Below are 18212 nucleotides of genomic sequence, written 5' to 3' on the forward strand. Positions count from 1 at the left end.
GATCACCAGATCCAAATAGTACCTTTGCAACGCAGCCACACCGCAGCTCCAAAAACAGATCAAGAGTGGGTGCCAGCCCAGGCCCCCACATAGGAACATCACTGGGCAGGCTCCAAGGTGAGGGGCAACAGCAGTGAGTGTGGTTTTCTTGCTTTTTACGGACAGAAGGACACAGAGTGGGGCAAACACTCACCCGGCCCAGGGCTGCTTGCATAACCCCGACGGAGCGGCCCATACCACCTATAGTGCCTGCAGGACCCACAAGAGCGCACAACTTCTGAGGTCTAGGTACCACACACCCGCTTTAAACCACGCCATGCCTAGGGGAGCAGACAACTTATAACAGGTCAGTAAACCCCACGATGCCCCTCTGCCACCAAACCGCAGCTGAATTACCGATATACACCCTGGCTGCACCACAGAATGCTTAATCAGCACCATTATTGAAGCTTTCACCACCAGATAGTTGGGCCTGACAAGAACAGTCCCAGACCGCCCTACACATCCCTGGCGCTACGAACATTGGACAAACTCACGGGGACACCCTGTGCCCCCTGCCCCTAAGCCCAGTGGGTCCCAGACTTTCACGCAGTCAACAGACAGGACTGGCAGAAGGGGCAACTAGAGGGCTATGTCACATGTTAACTCAGACAAGTCCATAAAACCAACGGAAGATCTTGACGAAATTGACCCCACTCGGCGTCACTCCACGTGGCATAAGGTGACAATGGACGTCCCAGCACAACCACAGGCCATCCTGGCAGAATTAAAAATCATTGGCCTTCGGACTCAAGAAACAAACACCACGGTCCAGGATATCAAACGTGACTTGCAAGCTGTCCAAACCAGACTGAATGCTCAGGCTGAAAGGACGACTGACAATGAACAGCATATCAGCTCACTCGAGAACCACGAGACCATGACGACTGAACTTGATGGGGTCATTCAAGAGGTGCAGCGCCTCAGAGCCACGTTGGAAGACCAGGAAAACAGGTCCAGACGTAACAACCTCAGGATGATCACCCTCCCAGAGAACTCAGAGGGTCCGGACCTCGGGACATTTATCTATAACTTTCTGCAGGATGTCCTTCACATAGACAACCGCTGCGACTACACCATCAAGAGAATCCATAGGGTACCGGTCCCTGAACTTGCAGCGGGGGAACGGCCAAGAGTGATCACACTCTGTCTTCTGAATTTTCAACACAAGATGGCTATCCTGAAGGCATATAGAACTGTCATCCAGGTGAAAATTGGGGAAGTTCCAATAAGGCTGTTTAACGACTAATCAGCAGAGGTCTCCTGATGCCGAAAAGGTTTTAATCCCCTCTTCGAGGCGCTTAAAGGCCAAAACTACTGGCATTATCTTAAATTCCCAGCAGTGTGGTGTATACAGGTTAAGCGCCAATGACATTCGTTTGAGGATCCTGAAGATGCGTGGCGATTTTTGCAACAGCATAATATAACCACAATGAACTTCCCGCACAACACTGCTCAGGGGACACAACCGCCCCTGTCTGTGGCATCATCTGATCATAGGTATCCCCGGAGCAAAGGTAGATGACAAAGACCCGGGAGGGGCCTCAGGGGCCCAGATCACATGCAGAAGGGGCCAACCAAAAAGAACTACCTGCAAATAGATGTACAATATGCTCTGCATGCCGAGCAGGGGGAGAAGGGAAATAGGGCCATCGGGTCCAGAAACTGCTCCTTGGCACCAGGATACCAGGTCAGATGATGCCTGGGGGTTCGCTACGGGACCTGAATAGATACTGCCTGTCACAGATTCACTGGGGGAGACATGAGCATAATGGTACATCGGCTGCTTCAGGCTCCTGCGGCCACAATGGCCCCCCTCGCTTTTGACACATTCACTACCATTGTCACAGACAGGTTTATTGACTATAAGACTGCCGCTGTCATGCTCCTGAGTGCGCCATGTGGCCCGACCCCTGGCCTCTGGACAAACGTTGGGAGCGTTTTTATTTGGGTCAAGCATTCTGGATGACTGTCACAATCCTATACTCCTCGACGGGGGTTCCTTAGAATGGATGGGAACAGATGCGGCCGTATGGGCCCGCACACAACAGATCCATGCATGGGCTGTATTGTCTTGTATTGAGAGGGACTGGTTCACTCTCAATGTTATAGGGGGAATGTTGCTCCCGATTGTTATGATTGTTACAGTTGTTCATTTAGTAATGGTTCAGGGACCGGGTTGGGTGAAATGGAGTCCTAATAATAGTAATGTGCTTCTTGACCACACCTTTAGGCAGAGGGAGGCTACACAGCTAAATGCCCAACATCAAGGGGATGACCCCCCCGCCATGCATAGATGGCTACAATTACACTGTTAATCTTTAATGTGCAGGGTCTGGCGCATCCTATCAAAACAAGACGGGTATTGAATCATATGAGGGATCTCCAAGGGGGTATGGTGTTTCTCCAAAAAACCCATTTAAATGAGGCCGGATCAAAGATGTTAGAATGTGGGTGGGTCAGTGCTGCGGCCCATGCCCTGTACCAGGGCAAACAAGGGGTCTCTATATTGATCAATAGACGGATCCCATTTCAGATTCAGAGCACTGTCTCCGATTGAGAGGGCAGATACGTCCTCATGAAAGAGCAATTGTATCATCACACTTCTAAACATATACGTGCCCGAACAACGGACACCCCGGCTGTTTTCACTCACACCTTTGCCGCCTGCGCATCCTACATGAGGGGACTAACATTTGTGGGTGGGGACCTCAACGTTGCGATTGATCCAACATTGGATCGGCAGAGCACGGGTAACGTGGTTCTGGGGAAATGGAGAAAACAAACCACACTTTGCACTCTCATGGCAGACTTGGGACTGGTGGATGCCTGGAGACACATACATGGGGCCCGCAGAGGCTATACGTTTTACTCACAAAGTCATCAGAGTTACTCCAGAATAGATTATTGGCTGACCCCAGTCGGTGCTTTACATATGGCGGAGGACTGCTCATTACTGCCCATCACTTTTTCGGACCACGCCCCGTGAAACTCTGGCTGGTTCTCCCAGATATTCCCCGGAATACTCCGCTCTGGCGTCTTAACATGAGAACATTGATATATCCGGACTTCACAGAATGCATTAAAAGAGACATGGCAGAATTCTGGAGTACAAACCTAAACTCCTCGTATTGCACTTATGCGTGCTGGGCCGCATTCAATGCCTTCCTGAGGGGCAAATGCATATCCAGATGGGCATACAAACTCAAACAATGGAAGGACAAAGAGACTCAGCTTACTACGACCTAACTGCGCCGGAGAAACTGCACAAATACTTACCCGACCAACAGACGCTTGCACGCATACTTGCTACTTGGTCAAGAATTAAAGATATACCAACCAAACAGTCCAAAAATCATTCTCAGGCTGATCCTAGACAAACTACCTTGAAAATGATAGACCACTGCACCTTATGGCACTCGCTCTGAAACAATGGCAGGCGGCCCAGATGATTACCACCATTCTTGACAGGATTCGGGAGGGGAATGCACTAGTGGGAGATAAAGACACTAATGCCCGATTTGCAGAGTACTATGCAAATCTATATGAAACCCCAAAGGCTATATCACCTCACAAAATGCAGGAATTCTTGGGCTGCATTGTTCACTCGTCCCAGCAGGAGGCTCTTAACACCCCCATCACATCAGCAGCCGTAGACTGCGCCATTCACGCCCTATCACCGTGTAAGGCCTCCAGGCCCGACGGAATCCCGATAGATTTTTATAGAAGTATGGCCGATGATATCGCCCCCAAATAAGAAGTGTTCGCTGAAGCAGTATGCAGAGGCCGGCTACTACGATCAATGCTGGTCACGAACACAGTGGTATTTCAAAACAAAGGGAGACCTCCCAATGAATATAGCTTGTATCGACCTATATCACTCATAAATTCCGATGCGAAGATCCTAGCAAAATGCCTAGCGCAGGAACTAGAGTGGGTCTTGCCACACCTAGTGCACAAAGATCAAACTGGCTTCACCCACAAGAGGCATTCAGGGGATAACGTACGCAGACTGCTGCATATCATCGCTGGGGATGCGGAACAGGTACACACAATCCTTACAGTCGACGCCGAAAAGGCATTTGACAAAGTCCATTGGGATTTGTATGACCTCCCTCCTACTCTTATTGACCAGATTCGCCTACTATACACTGAGCCGACGGCTACGGTGGCCACTAATGGTATAACATCGGCTCCGTTGGGTCTCCACTCAGGAACCCACCAGGGCTGCCTGCTGTCACCCTTACTCTACGCCCTAACCATAGAACCGCTGGCGATAAAATTGCATAGGGATTTGCAGTGGGAATGTCTCTGGCATGGGAGAGAGAAACATCAGGTTTCCCTCTATGCTGATGATCTCTTGCTCTATATTGGTAATAGCCCCACCTCTCTCCCACGGACACGGTATCTCCTACAGGAGTACGGCCCGATGGCAGGATACCAAGTAAGCTGGACCAAACACCCAACGGAATCCTTGCCGCCCCCCCTAGCCCTCAGCTCAATTGCCACCCCGGATATGATTACATCCTGTTCTGGGCCCGACACTAGCGCAGTAGGACAAGCTGCGATCACAGTAGGGAATAGATACCAGTGTGGCACCCACATGGATGAGCATAGGGACATTGCTATCAAACGGATTCACGCAAAAACTTCACCCCGAACAAGATGCATTGTGGTCAATGTCAGGACACAAGATCTCTGTGAACGCCCTGCGCTGTGTCATTCCAGAACAGACATTCTCTATTGGACCTCAAGGCAGGGCAATGGCTCCCATATAGGTCAGTATGTGCTGTGATCTCATGATACACCACAGAATCTTCTCGACAAACACCCCTATCCCCCTGTGAACTAGAACTGGAGCAGCAAATTGAAAATCACCCTCGCCTTCGTACTTTCTATTCTATGAGCATCCCGAATAACGTTGATGGGGTTCCATGTGTTAAAATAGCGGCAACAATTGCTGTTTGCACAAAAAACCATGGCAAAAAGGCTGTGGTTTTGTCACCGCAATCCATGTAATGGATGCAGAGGACACCGTAGCAACCCCCAGACCCATTATACCATTTAAGGGGAGCGGGGGACACCCGCGCTCTCCTTAAATGGTATACTGGGATACACCCTTACCGGGTCATATCACAGCTTTTTTCTGCGATTTTTTGTGCAGACAACTTTTTTGCCGCGATTTTATTACTGCATACCGTTATCGTTGATAGGAACTCTACCCTGGTGATGTCCTGGTCCTCAGACCTCGATGTCCCGGTGGAAACAGGAGACATCTATGAATATTTCGCAGCCATACCGGGGATCTTGGTGAATATTAAAAATAGAGAAATTCAGTTCAAGATAGTGCAACAAACATATTAAACTCTGGGCAGAATGCACAGAATGGGGCTGACACCCTCTCCTCTCTGTTGGCGTGGGTGCGAAGGGCATGGCACTATAGGGCATATATTATGGTCTTGCCCTAGACTGAAGCAATATTGGCAAATGGTCCAAAGGAATCCTCACGCTTCCCAGAAGCTCATCTACCACTATCACCCAACTCCATGCTGTTTTGGGGTAAGGAACAAGTTACTTACCTGTAACTGTTGTTCTCCAGCATGGGTCTGGCATGGATTCACATGCTCATGAATATTCCCCGTTGTCAGGCTGGGATCCTCGGTAAAGAAAAAATCAGTATCAGTTTCGTTTCTGATCTGTCTTTCTTAGAAGTAACCAATCACTGATCTCTGGGTCATACTGCCCCCAGCCAATGACTGCCCTCTCCCTAAGCCCCTCCCCTGGCAGCCATCCTCAAATTTGGTAGTACGTAAAGTGGCAGTATGACCAAGTGAAGAGCTGCAGAGGGGAAGGAGGGAGGGTTCGCATGTGAATCCATGCCACACCCATGCTGGAGAACAACAGTTACAGGTAAGTAACTTGTTCCTTCTCCAGCATGGGGTCTGGCATGGATTCACATGCTCATGAATATAAGAATACATAGCAGTATAAACATGCACAACCACGGGAGGTGGCAACAGGCTCAACATTAAGCAATACAACAACTCAACATTAAGCATCTCTTACCTCCTCACCAGGCTCACCTTAAGCGAACAGGTTGCGCAGCACTGCTTAGCCGACCCTCGACTCCTCCCTGGAGTCCCGATCGACGCAGTAGAATCTTGTGAAGGTGTGCGTCGACCTCCACGTAGCAGCCCTGCAGATGTCCAGCAGGGGCACACCAGACAGGAACGCCGTGGTAGCAGCGATCGCTCTGGTCGAATGGGCTCTCGTACGGAAATGGAAGCCTTCGAGAGAGCCTTCCCTTGATTCACAGGTCCAAAGTTCACAAACAGCTGTGATGTCTTCCGAAAACTCTTCGTACAGTCCACGTAGAACTTCAGCGCTCTAGCCACATCCAGCGAGTGCAAAGTCCTCTCGGCCGGAGACGAAGGCGACGGGAAGAAAACTGGCAACACCAAGGGTTCGTTGAGGTGAAAGTCCGACGGCACCTTGGGCATAAAGGAGGGGTGCGTCCTCAGCACCACCCTTGTGTCGTGAAAAGTCAAGTATGGAGGCTTGCAAGATAGGGCCTGGATCTCTCCCACTCGTCGTGCGGAGGTGATGGCCACGAGAAATGCTGTCTTCCACGACAGGAACTTCAACGGCGCCGAATGCATAGGCTCGAATGGGGCCCCCATGAGCCTGGTCAGCACCACGTTGAGCTCCCACGCCGGGGCAGGGGCCTTCACCGGCGGGAACGATCGGAATAGTCCCTTCATAAATTCCTTTACCAGGCGATGAGACCACAAGGACGCCCGTCCTGTAGTTCTGGTGTATCGGGAGATGGCAGCCAGATGTATTTTGATGGAGGCGTGAGCCAGTCCAGCTTTGACCAGCGACAGTAGGTATGGTAATACTTGAGGGGCATTAATCTGCAGAGGGTTAATCTTCTGTGCACGGCACCAGACAGAGAACCTCTTCCACTTATGTCCATAGCACTTGAGGGTTGAGGACACCCAGGCTTTTGCAAGAACCTCTCTGCAGTCAGCCGGGATATTGTATCCTCCAAACTCTAGTGCTGCAGGAGCCAAGCCTGCAAGTTCAGCGACTCCGGGTCGTGATGAAGAATGGCGCCTCCTCCTCTGGAGAGAAGATCTGCGTCCGTCGCCAGCTTGATAGGTGGGGACGTTGACAAGTCTAGAAGGTCCAGGAACCAGATCTGTCTCGGCCATGGCGGTGCGATGAGGATCATCCTGCACCTGGACCTCTTGAGCTGGTTGATGAGACGGAGCAGCAACGGCAACGGAGGGAATGCGTACAGGAACAGGCCGTCCCAAGGGAATGAGAAAGCATTGCCCATGCTCCTCGGCTGTGTGAACCTGCTGGCGAACCTCTGGCACTTGGAGTTGGTCGCCGTCGCGAACAGGTCGATCTGGGGTTTGCTCCATCGTTGAAAGAGCCGATCCACCTGGTCCTGGCGTAGTTCCCACTCGTGGCATGAGCGCAGCTCCCTGCTGAGTGAGTCGGCGATGGTGTTTTTTATTCCTGCCAGGTGGAAGGGAACCAGAAACATCCCCTGGGCGACGGCCCAGTGCCACAGATCCTGGGCCTCCTTGGATAGGACTGGGGATCTGGTGCCTCCCTGCTTCCGGATGTAGAACATCATGGTGGTGTTGTCGGTGAAGATCCTCACCACTTTGTCCTTGAGGGACGGAAGGAACGATTTGAGCGCCCAGAACACGGCTTGTACCTCCAGGATGTTGATATTGAGAGACCTCTCCTCCGGGAGTCAGAGGCCTCTTGCGTGGAGATCTCCGGTGTGGGCCCCTCATCCCTCCAGGGAGGCGTCCGTCATCACCGTCTCCTGATATGCCGGGGTCTGGAAGTCTGTGTCTGCCGTGAGGTGCGCACGGGTACCCCACCGTAGAATCGCCCAACGGAACTCCTTGTCGAGCGGGATCCTGTCTTCGAAACTGCCCGCCGCTTGAATCCAGCGGGCGTCTAGGAACTCTTGTAGCGGACGCATCCGAAGTCTGCAAAGGGGCACAAGGTAGATGCATGAGGACATCATCCCGAGGAGGGACTTGATGGACCTCACCCTGGCCACGTCCGTGGCTAACAGGCGCTGCACCTTGCCCAAAATGACCTTCGTCCTTTCTTCTGACGGAGATGCCAATCGCTCCACTGTATCGAGCTTCGCTCCCAAAAACAGTGCCACCTGCGAAGAGACCAAGTGGGATTTGGGGTAGTTGATGGCGAATCCCAGAGGTAGGCCACAGATCTTCTGGAATCCTCCAAGAAGCGTAACTCGACGAAAACTTCACCCTTGAGGGGCGTAGAAGAATTCTGAAATGGCTTGAGGCTCGATTAAACCAAATAAATGAGAAAATCTCCTGAAAAAGCGCGTAAACGCAGTAAAAGCTTGAGAGCTAAAGCACGAGGACTCCCAACACTTGAACGTGCGGTAAAAATCTGAGGATGGCTGCCAGGGGAGGGGCTTAGGGAGAGGGCAGTCATTGGCTGGGGGCAGTATGACCCAGAGATCAGTGATTGGTTACTTATAAGAAAGACAGAGCAGAAATGAAACTGATACTGTTTTTTTCTTTACCGAGAATTCCCAGCCTGACGACGGGGAATATTCATGAGCATGTGAATCCATGCCAGACCCCATGCTGGAGAATTACAAAGATTGGCACGCAGACCTGCTGGTATGCAGTGCCATAAACATTATACTTTTCTCTGCCTGCAAACTCTTAGTCCTACGGTGGAAATCGATGGCCATAAACACAAAATCGCAATGGACAGACCTGCTTGCCAAGATTTGCTCACTATAAAGAAATGCATTCAAATGGCTAAATCCGACTGACATGACACGGACAGGCAAACTATGGGGATTGCTGGACCCATTCGCTTAGAGCTTTGCAGGCAAGCCATCAAAACACCCTACCACACAGTGGGACATGCTATTGGATAGCCAGATTCTAACAGCAGGGAAACACTCCCCGGTGGCCCCACGCGTGGCAATTTTTATGATGTCGTCATACAGACATCGATGCCCATCGCTCGCTCATCTCTTATGACCCAACCCAACCATGTTTATGTTTATGTTCTGGGGGTAGGCCAAGTTGGCCTTGGGGGAGTGGGAAATGTTTAGTATGCATTGGGTACCATGTCAAATAATTACAATAGGCGGAGGCCTGGATAGCATGGTTAAAGCGTTAAGTATATCCGTATATGTTGGCAGAGGTGGGACCCTGTGGTACTTATAACTTTTTCGTATATACAATGACAGTAATTCTTAGTATGATGTGTATACTATTGTTGAAAAAATAATAAACAGAAGTTAAAAAAAATAATCTTCAAGTGGCACTGCAGACCTGTCATCTTTACACTTTTCCACAGCTGAGAAAGTCCAGTGTCACCACCTGCAAAGAAGTGCCTGCCGGTGGGTTCCCCACCACTCTGCATTGAGGAACGAATCCTGAAGGTCCAAACTTGGTGGTGCCATAGAAAGTCCAAGTCGCCATAAACCATCCTGCCATCTGTGCTGGGCTGCAGCACTAAAGAATCAAACAGCGGCAAACCGCAAAGCTACGAAACCTGACACCTAATTCTGTCACTGCACCCGCTGCCACCCAAGATCATCAGCGGAAACCAAAGGACTCATCCGCACCTCCCAAGCCTTGTCGAGGTCCACAGTGAGTTTCATCTACATCGGGTATCCACAGCTGGCGCAGCAACCCAGTCAAAGAGACCACTGCAACAGACTTTCACTGCTGTCTTTCCGGCACTGTTTGTTTCCTTCTCCTGATCGACAGTAATGACGCAGGGACTTCATCCAAGGGGGGGTCCATCCTCGAGGGGCATCATCGAGTAAAGCTGAGAGACTACACCACTTTCCCTTATAAGGCACCCAAGGTACTGTAACGAGGAAGAGGGTATGCCTACTGCAGGGGTACAACAGGGTCACAAATTATTCCCAAGCCCATCTAGAAATCCTTCTGCAAGTGTTCTAAAGTAATTGTCTACATTTCTTTAACTGTGATTTGAAGTTAAACAGTGCTTAGAAATGTTGGCGCATTTTACTACAATTTCCAGTTGGTGCATTATTGCTGAAGCTAAGGATAGCTGTCGCACCACACAGTACTGTATATATTGTGTTATCTGTTGAAGTATAGTTTCCTGAGTGCACAGTGAGTCTTATGTATGTGTAGATATTGATTTAAACCTAATCTATTTAATAAAATATCTGTGTTAGCACATAATATAGTAGGTAGACATTCCTTTGTGGGGGCTTGGGGATTTACTGTACCTAAGAACCAGCCTGCATCACCTCCCTGTGAAACTCAGCCATGGTTGCTCGTCCATTGCTACCATTTGAGAGCCTTGGCAAGGGTGCCGCTGTTCCTCTACCCCAACCATAACAGAGAGTACCACAAATAAACCCCCTCCAGTCTTTACACAGCCCTTTTTTCTTGGCATATCATGGGTTGTGTATGTGTAGCTTGAGTTGAGGATATGTTCTAATGCAACTCTGGTAATTCCAGAGAAAAGGTAATCGTAGCTTAAGATAGGAGTACCCCATATCACAGTATCACTCATTAGGTTCTAGATGTAAAAAATAAACTTTGGCAGGTCAGTTGGAATGTGAATCAAAACAAAAATATGGAAGTCATCATATTTATTAGCATCCCCATTAGAAAGTACTAAAAGAAGATTATAACGCAGTGTTTTCTGGTACAGGTGTCCACATGTTATCTTGCGGACCTGTGGTAAGGAATGATTGTAAAACCCATTTGAGATCCTCTGACCACCTCTGGAGTATTTTTATATTATTGAGAATGGAAATGCGTTCTTGGCGGCTACCCTCTATATCCCTCTTGACCTTTGTAAATTCAGTAGCCACTGTTGTATTGTGGTGGTATAACACCATCAGTTCGAGCATGTAAGGCAGCCTTGATCACAAAGTCCCCAATTAAAGTACATCACTGTCTCTCGCCCTCTTCAACAAGGCTTTCAATCGGGAATGAGGCACAAAAATGTATGGGTGGCATGGGCATGTTTGGAATAGGACTGAAGCTGGCAAAAGTAAAGGAGTTTGGCAGTCTTGGACAAGAGGATATTATGAAAGCTTTGAGGCATCATGAACCTATTGGAGAAAAAATGATGAGACAACACAACCAGTTAGATCATTGGGATCTCCCCAATCTCCATTTCACGCATTCACATCCTCTAATCTTTGGCTTCCCACAAACAACACCACTGGAACGTAAGTGTAACCAGAGAAATGACAGTAAAAGGACATCAGCAAATGGATCACTAGGGAACTACACAAACCTCTCGACGCTGCGGAAACTTGCAGAGACAGTCACTGAGTGACCAAAAAGTGAGACAAAGGCCCTTGAACAGTGCAGATCATTTCAGGGACACTCCTGTAACCATGGGGATTGTGGGGTTTGTACAAGAAGGGAGAAAAGGACCCAAGAAACTAAGGAAGGAATGCTGTAGAGGGCAAATAAAAGGGCTCAGGAAGAGACAACCACAAGGGGCACACATTCAAACAGGATTAGCAAACTCTGAGCCTAATCAGTGGTAGGAACAAAGGACAGGAGCAACTAGAGAAGCCGAACAAGGAAAAAGTAGTAGATATTGCAACAGAGCAACAAGATTCCAGAAAGAGAGGCAACAGGCAGCACACTTGTTATGGAAATCTTAAATAGTGGAGCACATAGACATTAGTGCAGTGGATACTGATCTTATGGATTTAATATCAGATTTAACTCTTTCAGCATGTTTCATAGCATAGCAACCCATGGAGCTAAGGACCTATGGGAGGGTCTGAGAATCCTGACTATTTGCTATGGACTGCTTTATTTTTGTAATGGTACATTGGGGTCGTTACAAGTTTGCCGGTATTCCAGTGGTAAATCCAACAGAATACTGGCAACTGGAATTACCGATACCGCCACTTGGTCTGGAGGTATTACCACTGTAGGTATTACCTCTGGTAGTAATACCACCTAATTACAAGTGGTGGTTTGCCGGTGTAAATCCCCATTTGATGGAGTCCATAGGATTCCATTGGGGATGTTTGCCGGTATTACCACTGTTGCTCCCGGTTGCTTTGCGAATTAAATTCAAATCCCTCTGTATCATCCACATGGTTGTCTGGGGCCAGGGACCACACTATCTGCAACTCTCTCTTACTAAATATTCCCCCTCCAGACCTCTGCGCTACTATGGCATCAACTCCTTTTGTGAAAAGCGTTTCGCTAAAAAGAGGGCAGAAGGTTGATCGCTTCCCTCAGCTGGCCCCCTTCTTTGGAACAGCATCCCCCTCCCTCTTTGTCTTGAGCAGGACTTTCTTGAATTCCAGAAGATCCTCAAGACCTTCCACTTTACCTCCTCCTTCCCTCCCTCTCCCCTCTGCTAATCTCACAGTTGCTTGTTTGGTGTTCAGGGTCCTTATGCATCCTCGGGGCCCTGACCTCCCACACTGAATTTCCCCAGCTTCTGTCGATCCTCAGCACTTGCCTCGGCTCACCCTCGTCCCTTGGAGGCTCGCACTTAACCTACATTGCACTTCACCTGTTGCTCACCCATGAGCACCCGGCACTTATCCCATTCCCTTCCCCTTCTGCATTTAAACGTTCTGAACACTCACAAGGCATAGTAGTAGTAGAAGCTCACAGGGAGTCAATGGCGCAGGGTGTTTGCGACCCACAGGCGGCCCGCTCACCAGCTCTGGAACCTTGCTGCAGCTGATTCGGTTTACGCCCCGCCCACCTGCTGAATGCCACAATCTTCCCCGGCTTCCCCGCGAGGGTGAAGCTCATGGGGAGAGAAGGGCGTGTGCTGGCTGGAAAACGAGGGAGCCCGCCCGCCCTGCCATACCATATAACGGTTTTGCACGGCATGGGACCAACAAGAATGGTAAAGAGGCACTGCACCTTTCTCACTTGCTGAATATCTCTACACTTCTTTGGCACCCTGACCCCATACTTCAAATCTCCCTAACTGCGAGGAAGGGGGAAAAAAACCTCTCAGAAACCCATTGGTAAATCGTACCGCCACTGAAGGGGAGGCTGACTAAGCCCTTCTTAACAGCCGAGTGTGCTCCCACCAAGCTTTTTCGAATTGTGCCTGTACTCATTAGTACCACCACTATGCCAGCCCCTCCTACTCAGACAGATGCCAAGGAACTTGAGGCGGGCTCTGAATCTGCTCTCATTTTTGTCCCCAGTCTGGGCCCTGGCCCTCTTTTGGGGGCCAAACGGAAAATAATGACCCTTAGAGGACTAGGCAAATCCAGTGTCTAGCTATTCCCGCGCCCACACCAGCCGCTGACTTAGTACTCTGTAAGAACTCAGACTCAGCTAGTTCTTTTGGTGGAGCCCATCTGCTCATTAATGAGGTACATCAATTTCTGGGCCCACCCACCACTATCAGTGATCTCATACTCAGAGAGGGAGCTACGGCAGCTTCCTCTGATATTATCATGGCCTTAGAAACATCTACCCTCCCCCCCATCTTCTTCACCTGACATTCATCTGGGCCTAGAGTGCTGGGGGATGCGGCGCCATTAGCTGTTTATCTTTCAAAGGCACACAGGTTGATCATCGACACCACAGGGGGCACCAAAATGCCTCTAGTTTACTAGCCCTGGCTCCAAATTCTGCTCCTAATCCCCCTGTCCCCACGCTGAGTGACACAATTCTGAGGAGAGGTGGTGAGATCGCTGGAAGATCAAGTACACCAGGCACAATTGCCTCAGCTCTGCAGGAAAGTATATCAAACTTAGCAACAGATGCTGCGAAAATGTCTCCTGTCACACAGGTGCAGAATGGGGAGGATGGCCAAGGGCCAAAGGAGTGTCATTGCTCCTGCACTACTGTCCTGTCTGAACTCTCTCACACTAAAACTAAGCTATTGTCCCTGATTGAAGCTGTGGGTAAACGTGAAATAGCGGGGAAACTATCAACTAACCAGGTTGGAGTCTCAGTGTCAGAACAATGCTATGGACCAGAGGGCTAATGCTCTCTCTTTTCAAGAACCCCATATCAACCCCACTCAGCCAAACTTGGAGGGCTATGGGCCTCACAGTGGCAATATAGCTAGGCCCGTGAATGTTAACATTCATAGCAGAAAAGGGTCATTGCATAATTTTGTTCCTAAGTGGAATGTGACACCTGTTACCTTGCCACCTTTTTAAGCAAGCTCCCAGTATGTGGGCAGATAGGCGCCCCCAGCTTGAAACCACCATTCAAGAAGCCTAATGGCGGCTGGGCACAAGCCTCGACAACCCCCCCCCCCCAGTTAATTCAACTAGGCCCAATGACCGTCGTCAATCCAAGCCAGCCCTCTTTAATAAGTGCCTAAACTGGCTGAAATATGTGAGGGGCTTCAATGTCATCAATGCAGACGACATCGTTGAATGTACCAGGATTACCAAAATGAGTGAGGCTGTCTCAGATATTGACATTGTGGAATTAGAGCTCAGAAACTCCAGATTGGTTAGGGACATGCTGAACTACAATACTGTATGCAGTCCCTTGGCAAACACGGCTATTAAACTGAGTCGTTACCCACGGGAGCTACCATTCCGAGATCTAGTTCTGTCGGGAGCAAATGCTGTCCCCCTGGGGGAAAGACTGGTAGGGCCTTTTCCTCATCCATTACCTCCACAAACTATATGGAGAAGCCCTTGATCGTCTAGAGCAAATGTATGATGCCCCGACCTTGCTTTTGTTTGAAATCTCCCCCTGCCATGAATTGTGGGGGGCATATTTTGAAATGGATATAATTTGTGTTTGTAAAAACGTGTATGGTGTCCACGATGAAATAAAGTTATGTGATGCATAGCAGTATTACTGGCAAACATGTAGTTTGGCGGTGTGGCAGAAAAAAGAGGTAAACAGTATTACCTCCACTTATTTGCTGTACCGCCAAACTCGTAATGATCCCCATTGTCCCAATACTCACAAGGCTGCTTTGCCTCCTTGTGAAATGCACTATTGTTGTTTGAAGAAGTAATCAGTAATATGGTTTCCTCATAGGCACCACTGTACATGAAGACTAGAATGATAGAATAAATTCCATCACAAACGCTCTTGTTGTCTGCTTAGCAGTTACTAGAATTGGTGTCCAATGGCTCTTTACAAAAAATTAAATCTTCTCGAGTTCCGAAGAAACAGACTTTGCCTTCATTTCTTCCTCACTTACTCTATGTTTCAATGTACTGGGTTCCCATAAACGAATGCACTCTATTTCATCATATTACTGTTGAATGAATATAAACTACACTTTTTACACAGGCGTGAATTAGACCCCTTTTCATCTCTGTTACTATGTCAAATTATGTGATAAATTGACAGCCTAAATGTCCACAGGACACATCATTTATTTATTTATTTGGATTTATAAAGCACCCAGCGGCCCAGAGGCATCGTGGCGCTGTTACAGAATGTTCACTTAGCAGGTTTTAGGGCAAAACATTTGAAAGCAATAGTACAAAAAACAGAGAACACAGAATTAATGAACATTGTTAAAGGGCGTTCAGAGGTTACAGAGGAACAGAGTTTGAGACAATATGTTCGGCGTTATAGTTGAAAGGTTCAGTCTTTAGCATTTTTCTGAACAGTGTGAGAGATTATACGTTTCTTAAGCTACACGGGAGGGTGTTCGAGGCTTTTGGGGCTAGAACTTCGAAGCTAGTGCCGCCAGCTTTGGCTCTGTTAAAAGCTGGGACTGAGAGTAGGGGAGAGTATTGGTCTCGTTTTGGTCTGTGGGCTGGAGCCTGGTGTATTCTTTCTTCTAGGTAGGCTGGGGCAGTCTGAGAGAGGCACCTGTGAATGATCGTGAGGGCCTTGAATGTTATGTGTTCTTTGATGGGGAGCCAGTGGGCATCTTTCCTCGCCTGGGAGATGTGATCTCTCTTTGGGATACTTAGGGCAGCTCTGAGGGCATTGTTTTGCGCAGTTTGAAGTCTGTTGATGTTATTGCCCAAGTGCCTAGAAGTAGAATGTTGCAATAGTCTAACTTTGCACTAATGGTGGCTCTGGCAATGTTGAGGCAGTTATTTGGCGATAGGTGGGGTTTCACTGCATTTATGATTTTAGTAGTGAGTGCAGCCAATGACGAGATGGCGCTGACTTGCCTTTTCATTGAAAGGGTGGAGTTCAGGTAAACTCCTAGTGAATTCACTGCAGCAGATGCTGTGATAACAGTGTTCTCAATACTGAAGGAGCTGTATTTATTATCTAGTTTTTTAGGGACTCTTTGGGGCCTACCAGTAGGATTTAAAAGGTTAAATATTAACCAAATACAATAAAACAAAATTTTAAAAAAGTAAACAAAGAATACTTGCGCCGTAGTTCCCTCTTATGCCTACATTATTATGTGTTAGCATACAGTTGCCAAGGAGTTGTGAGCTTAACGCTGGTAAAAGGATATCTATGAAAGACTGGCAGGCATGATCTCTGAGCTCCACGTCCGCACACACTCTCTTCAGCAGTGGCTGTTTCAAGGGTTCCTTTGAGACAGACCACAAGTTTCCTTTCTCCCGTGGCCTCTGCATCATCGTCCTGGTTACGGATCCCAAGTCAGGTGGCCTGCGAAGGATACAAAGGAAAACTGCAGATCAGTACTGATATAAATACTGTTAATGCCAAAGGATAACAGAAACATGGAGTCTTTCCACATAAGATTAGATGGTTTAGATTGACAGAATGATTCTGAGCCATTTCCCTCTAAGAGAGAGTGGTCTGATGATTACCAAAAAGTGTATGGCGTTAAGGTTACTATCTTCAAAATGTAAAGTTCACAAACGTTTCAGTGCCAGAGTTCAGTTTCATAAAAACAATCAGCAAAACAAAGTAAGCTCCAACCATAAACACGCTACTCACATTAAAACACTACTTCTCAGGACTAATATGTAATTATAATACTAATTTGTTCATTTATAATTTATTATTATTATGAGACGTAAAATGTTAGATAAATTGTGAAACAGAGCAGCTCATTTATCAATAGTAACTTGAACATGTACTCAAAGTTTAGCAAGTAGAATATTATTTTGTAGAATAGACATCATGATTAAGATTGGTCGAGGAATGATTTGTTCTTTTAGCCATATATATCTCAAGATATTCTCCCCTGGTTTCCTGAAATACTTCTTCCCTTCCACTTAATTTCACGATCAATCTCTCCAAAGTAGCAAATCAAGAGAGTTCTCAAGATTTTTGAATGTGTCCTAAATGATTATATTTCCTGTATTTACAAACAGCTTGTGATGTTCACTGAATGATACACACATAGTTACAGTTTACTTTCACCTTTTTTGGCTTACAATAAAACTTCAGTAGGAGTGCTGTCTCTTTTTAGTGGTTCCATCTCTGCCCAGTTAGGAAACTCAAGGCTATGTTTTTGGACAACCTGTTTGTATATAACAAGATGAAACTTTTCTGGTAGCCCAAGACATACAGTAAAATCAAGCCTCCATTTATCATTGGATTGTGGAGCCTTTCGGTGAATAGTCTTGCCAGAGACATCCAAGGTTGTGAGTTCCTATGATGATGTCATCTATAAGACAGTGTTTGTGTCACTCATTGCTGCTGTACAGAAGATACAACCAGCAGCAGTGAAAACACCTCTACCATGAAACTTCATACAAACCCAAGTGACCTGTGTTTTAGACGCAGCTTGTGCTTGTCTACGCTCATGCTACCCGTAGATTTGGAACCACTAACCGGTCAAAATAACTTGACCAACTAGTACCCAAGAAGAGAATCTTTAGATGATGTTCAATTGTGCAATCATTGAGAAAGGGTTTTAGTAACTGAATGGGCTGAATGGGGAGGAATACTCTTATAGCAACTGTTTTTCCCATTGATCATTTTTCTTGATCCCTCATTATGCCATGTTCTGTGCCCAAGCTTACATCACTGTTACCTCATTAACTCAGCATTGCATTTCCTCTTGGTTGTTATGGAATGTTTGCATGCATACACAGGCTCAAAATGCATCCAAAACACAACTTACATTTATTGCAAGTAATACTTAATATGCAGTCTAACAGTGGGGGAGCGGGTGCTGAACATGAGGGTACGATTGTTTGAGCACAATACACATGGAAAATCCAGCATGACCCTACATTTGTTTTGTATAAAATGTAAAGAACTTTGATGGGCTAA

General features: G+C 47.7%; 1 protein-coding gene across 1 annotated transcript in view; it reads right to left on the reverse strand.

Moving 5' to 3' along the window:
* Positions 1–18212, reverse strand: part of MYO7B (myosin VIIB) — a 1466289-nt gene that overhangs the window by 316316 nt on the left and 1131761 nt on the right. Inside the window, exon 37 of the mRNA XM_069617875.1 lies at positions 16474–16631. Within this exon, the coding sequence (XP_069473976.1) occupies positions 16474–16631 (158 nt within the window). The remainder of the gene's footprint in view (positions 1–16473; positions 16632–18212) is intronic.

Source organism: Ambystoma mexicanum, chromosome 10 (genome assembly GCF_040938575.1).
Source record: "Ambystoma mexicanum isolate Mex_15411 chromosome 10, UKY_AmexF1_1, whole genome shotgun sequence".
Taxonomy (NCBI): Eukaryota; Metazoa; Chordata; class Amphibia; order Caudata; family Ambystomatidae; genus Ambystoma; species Ambystoma mexicanum.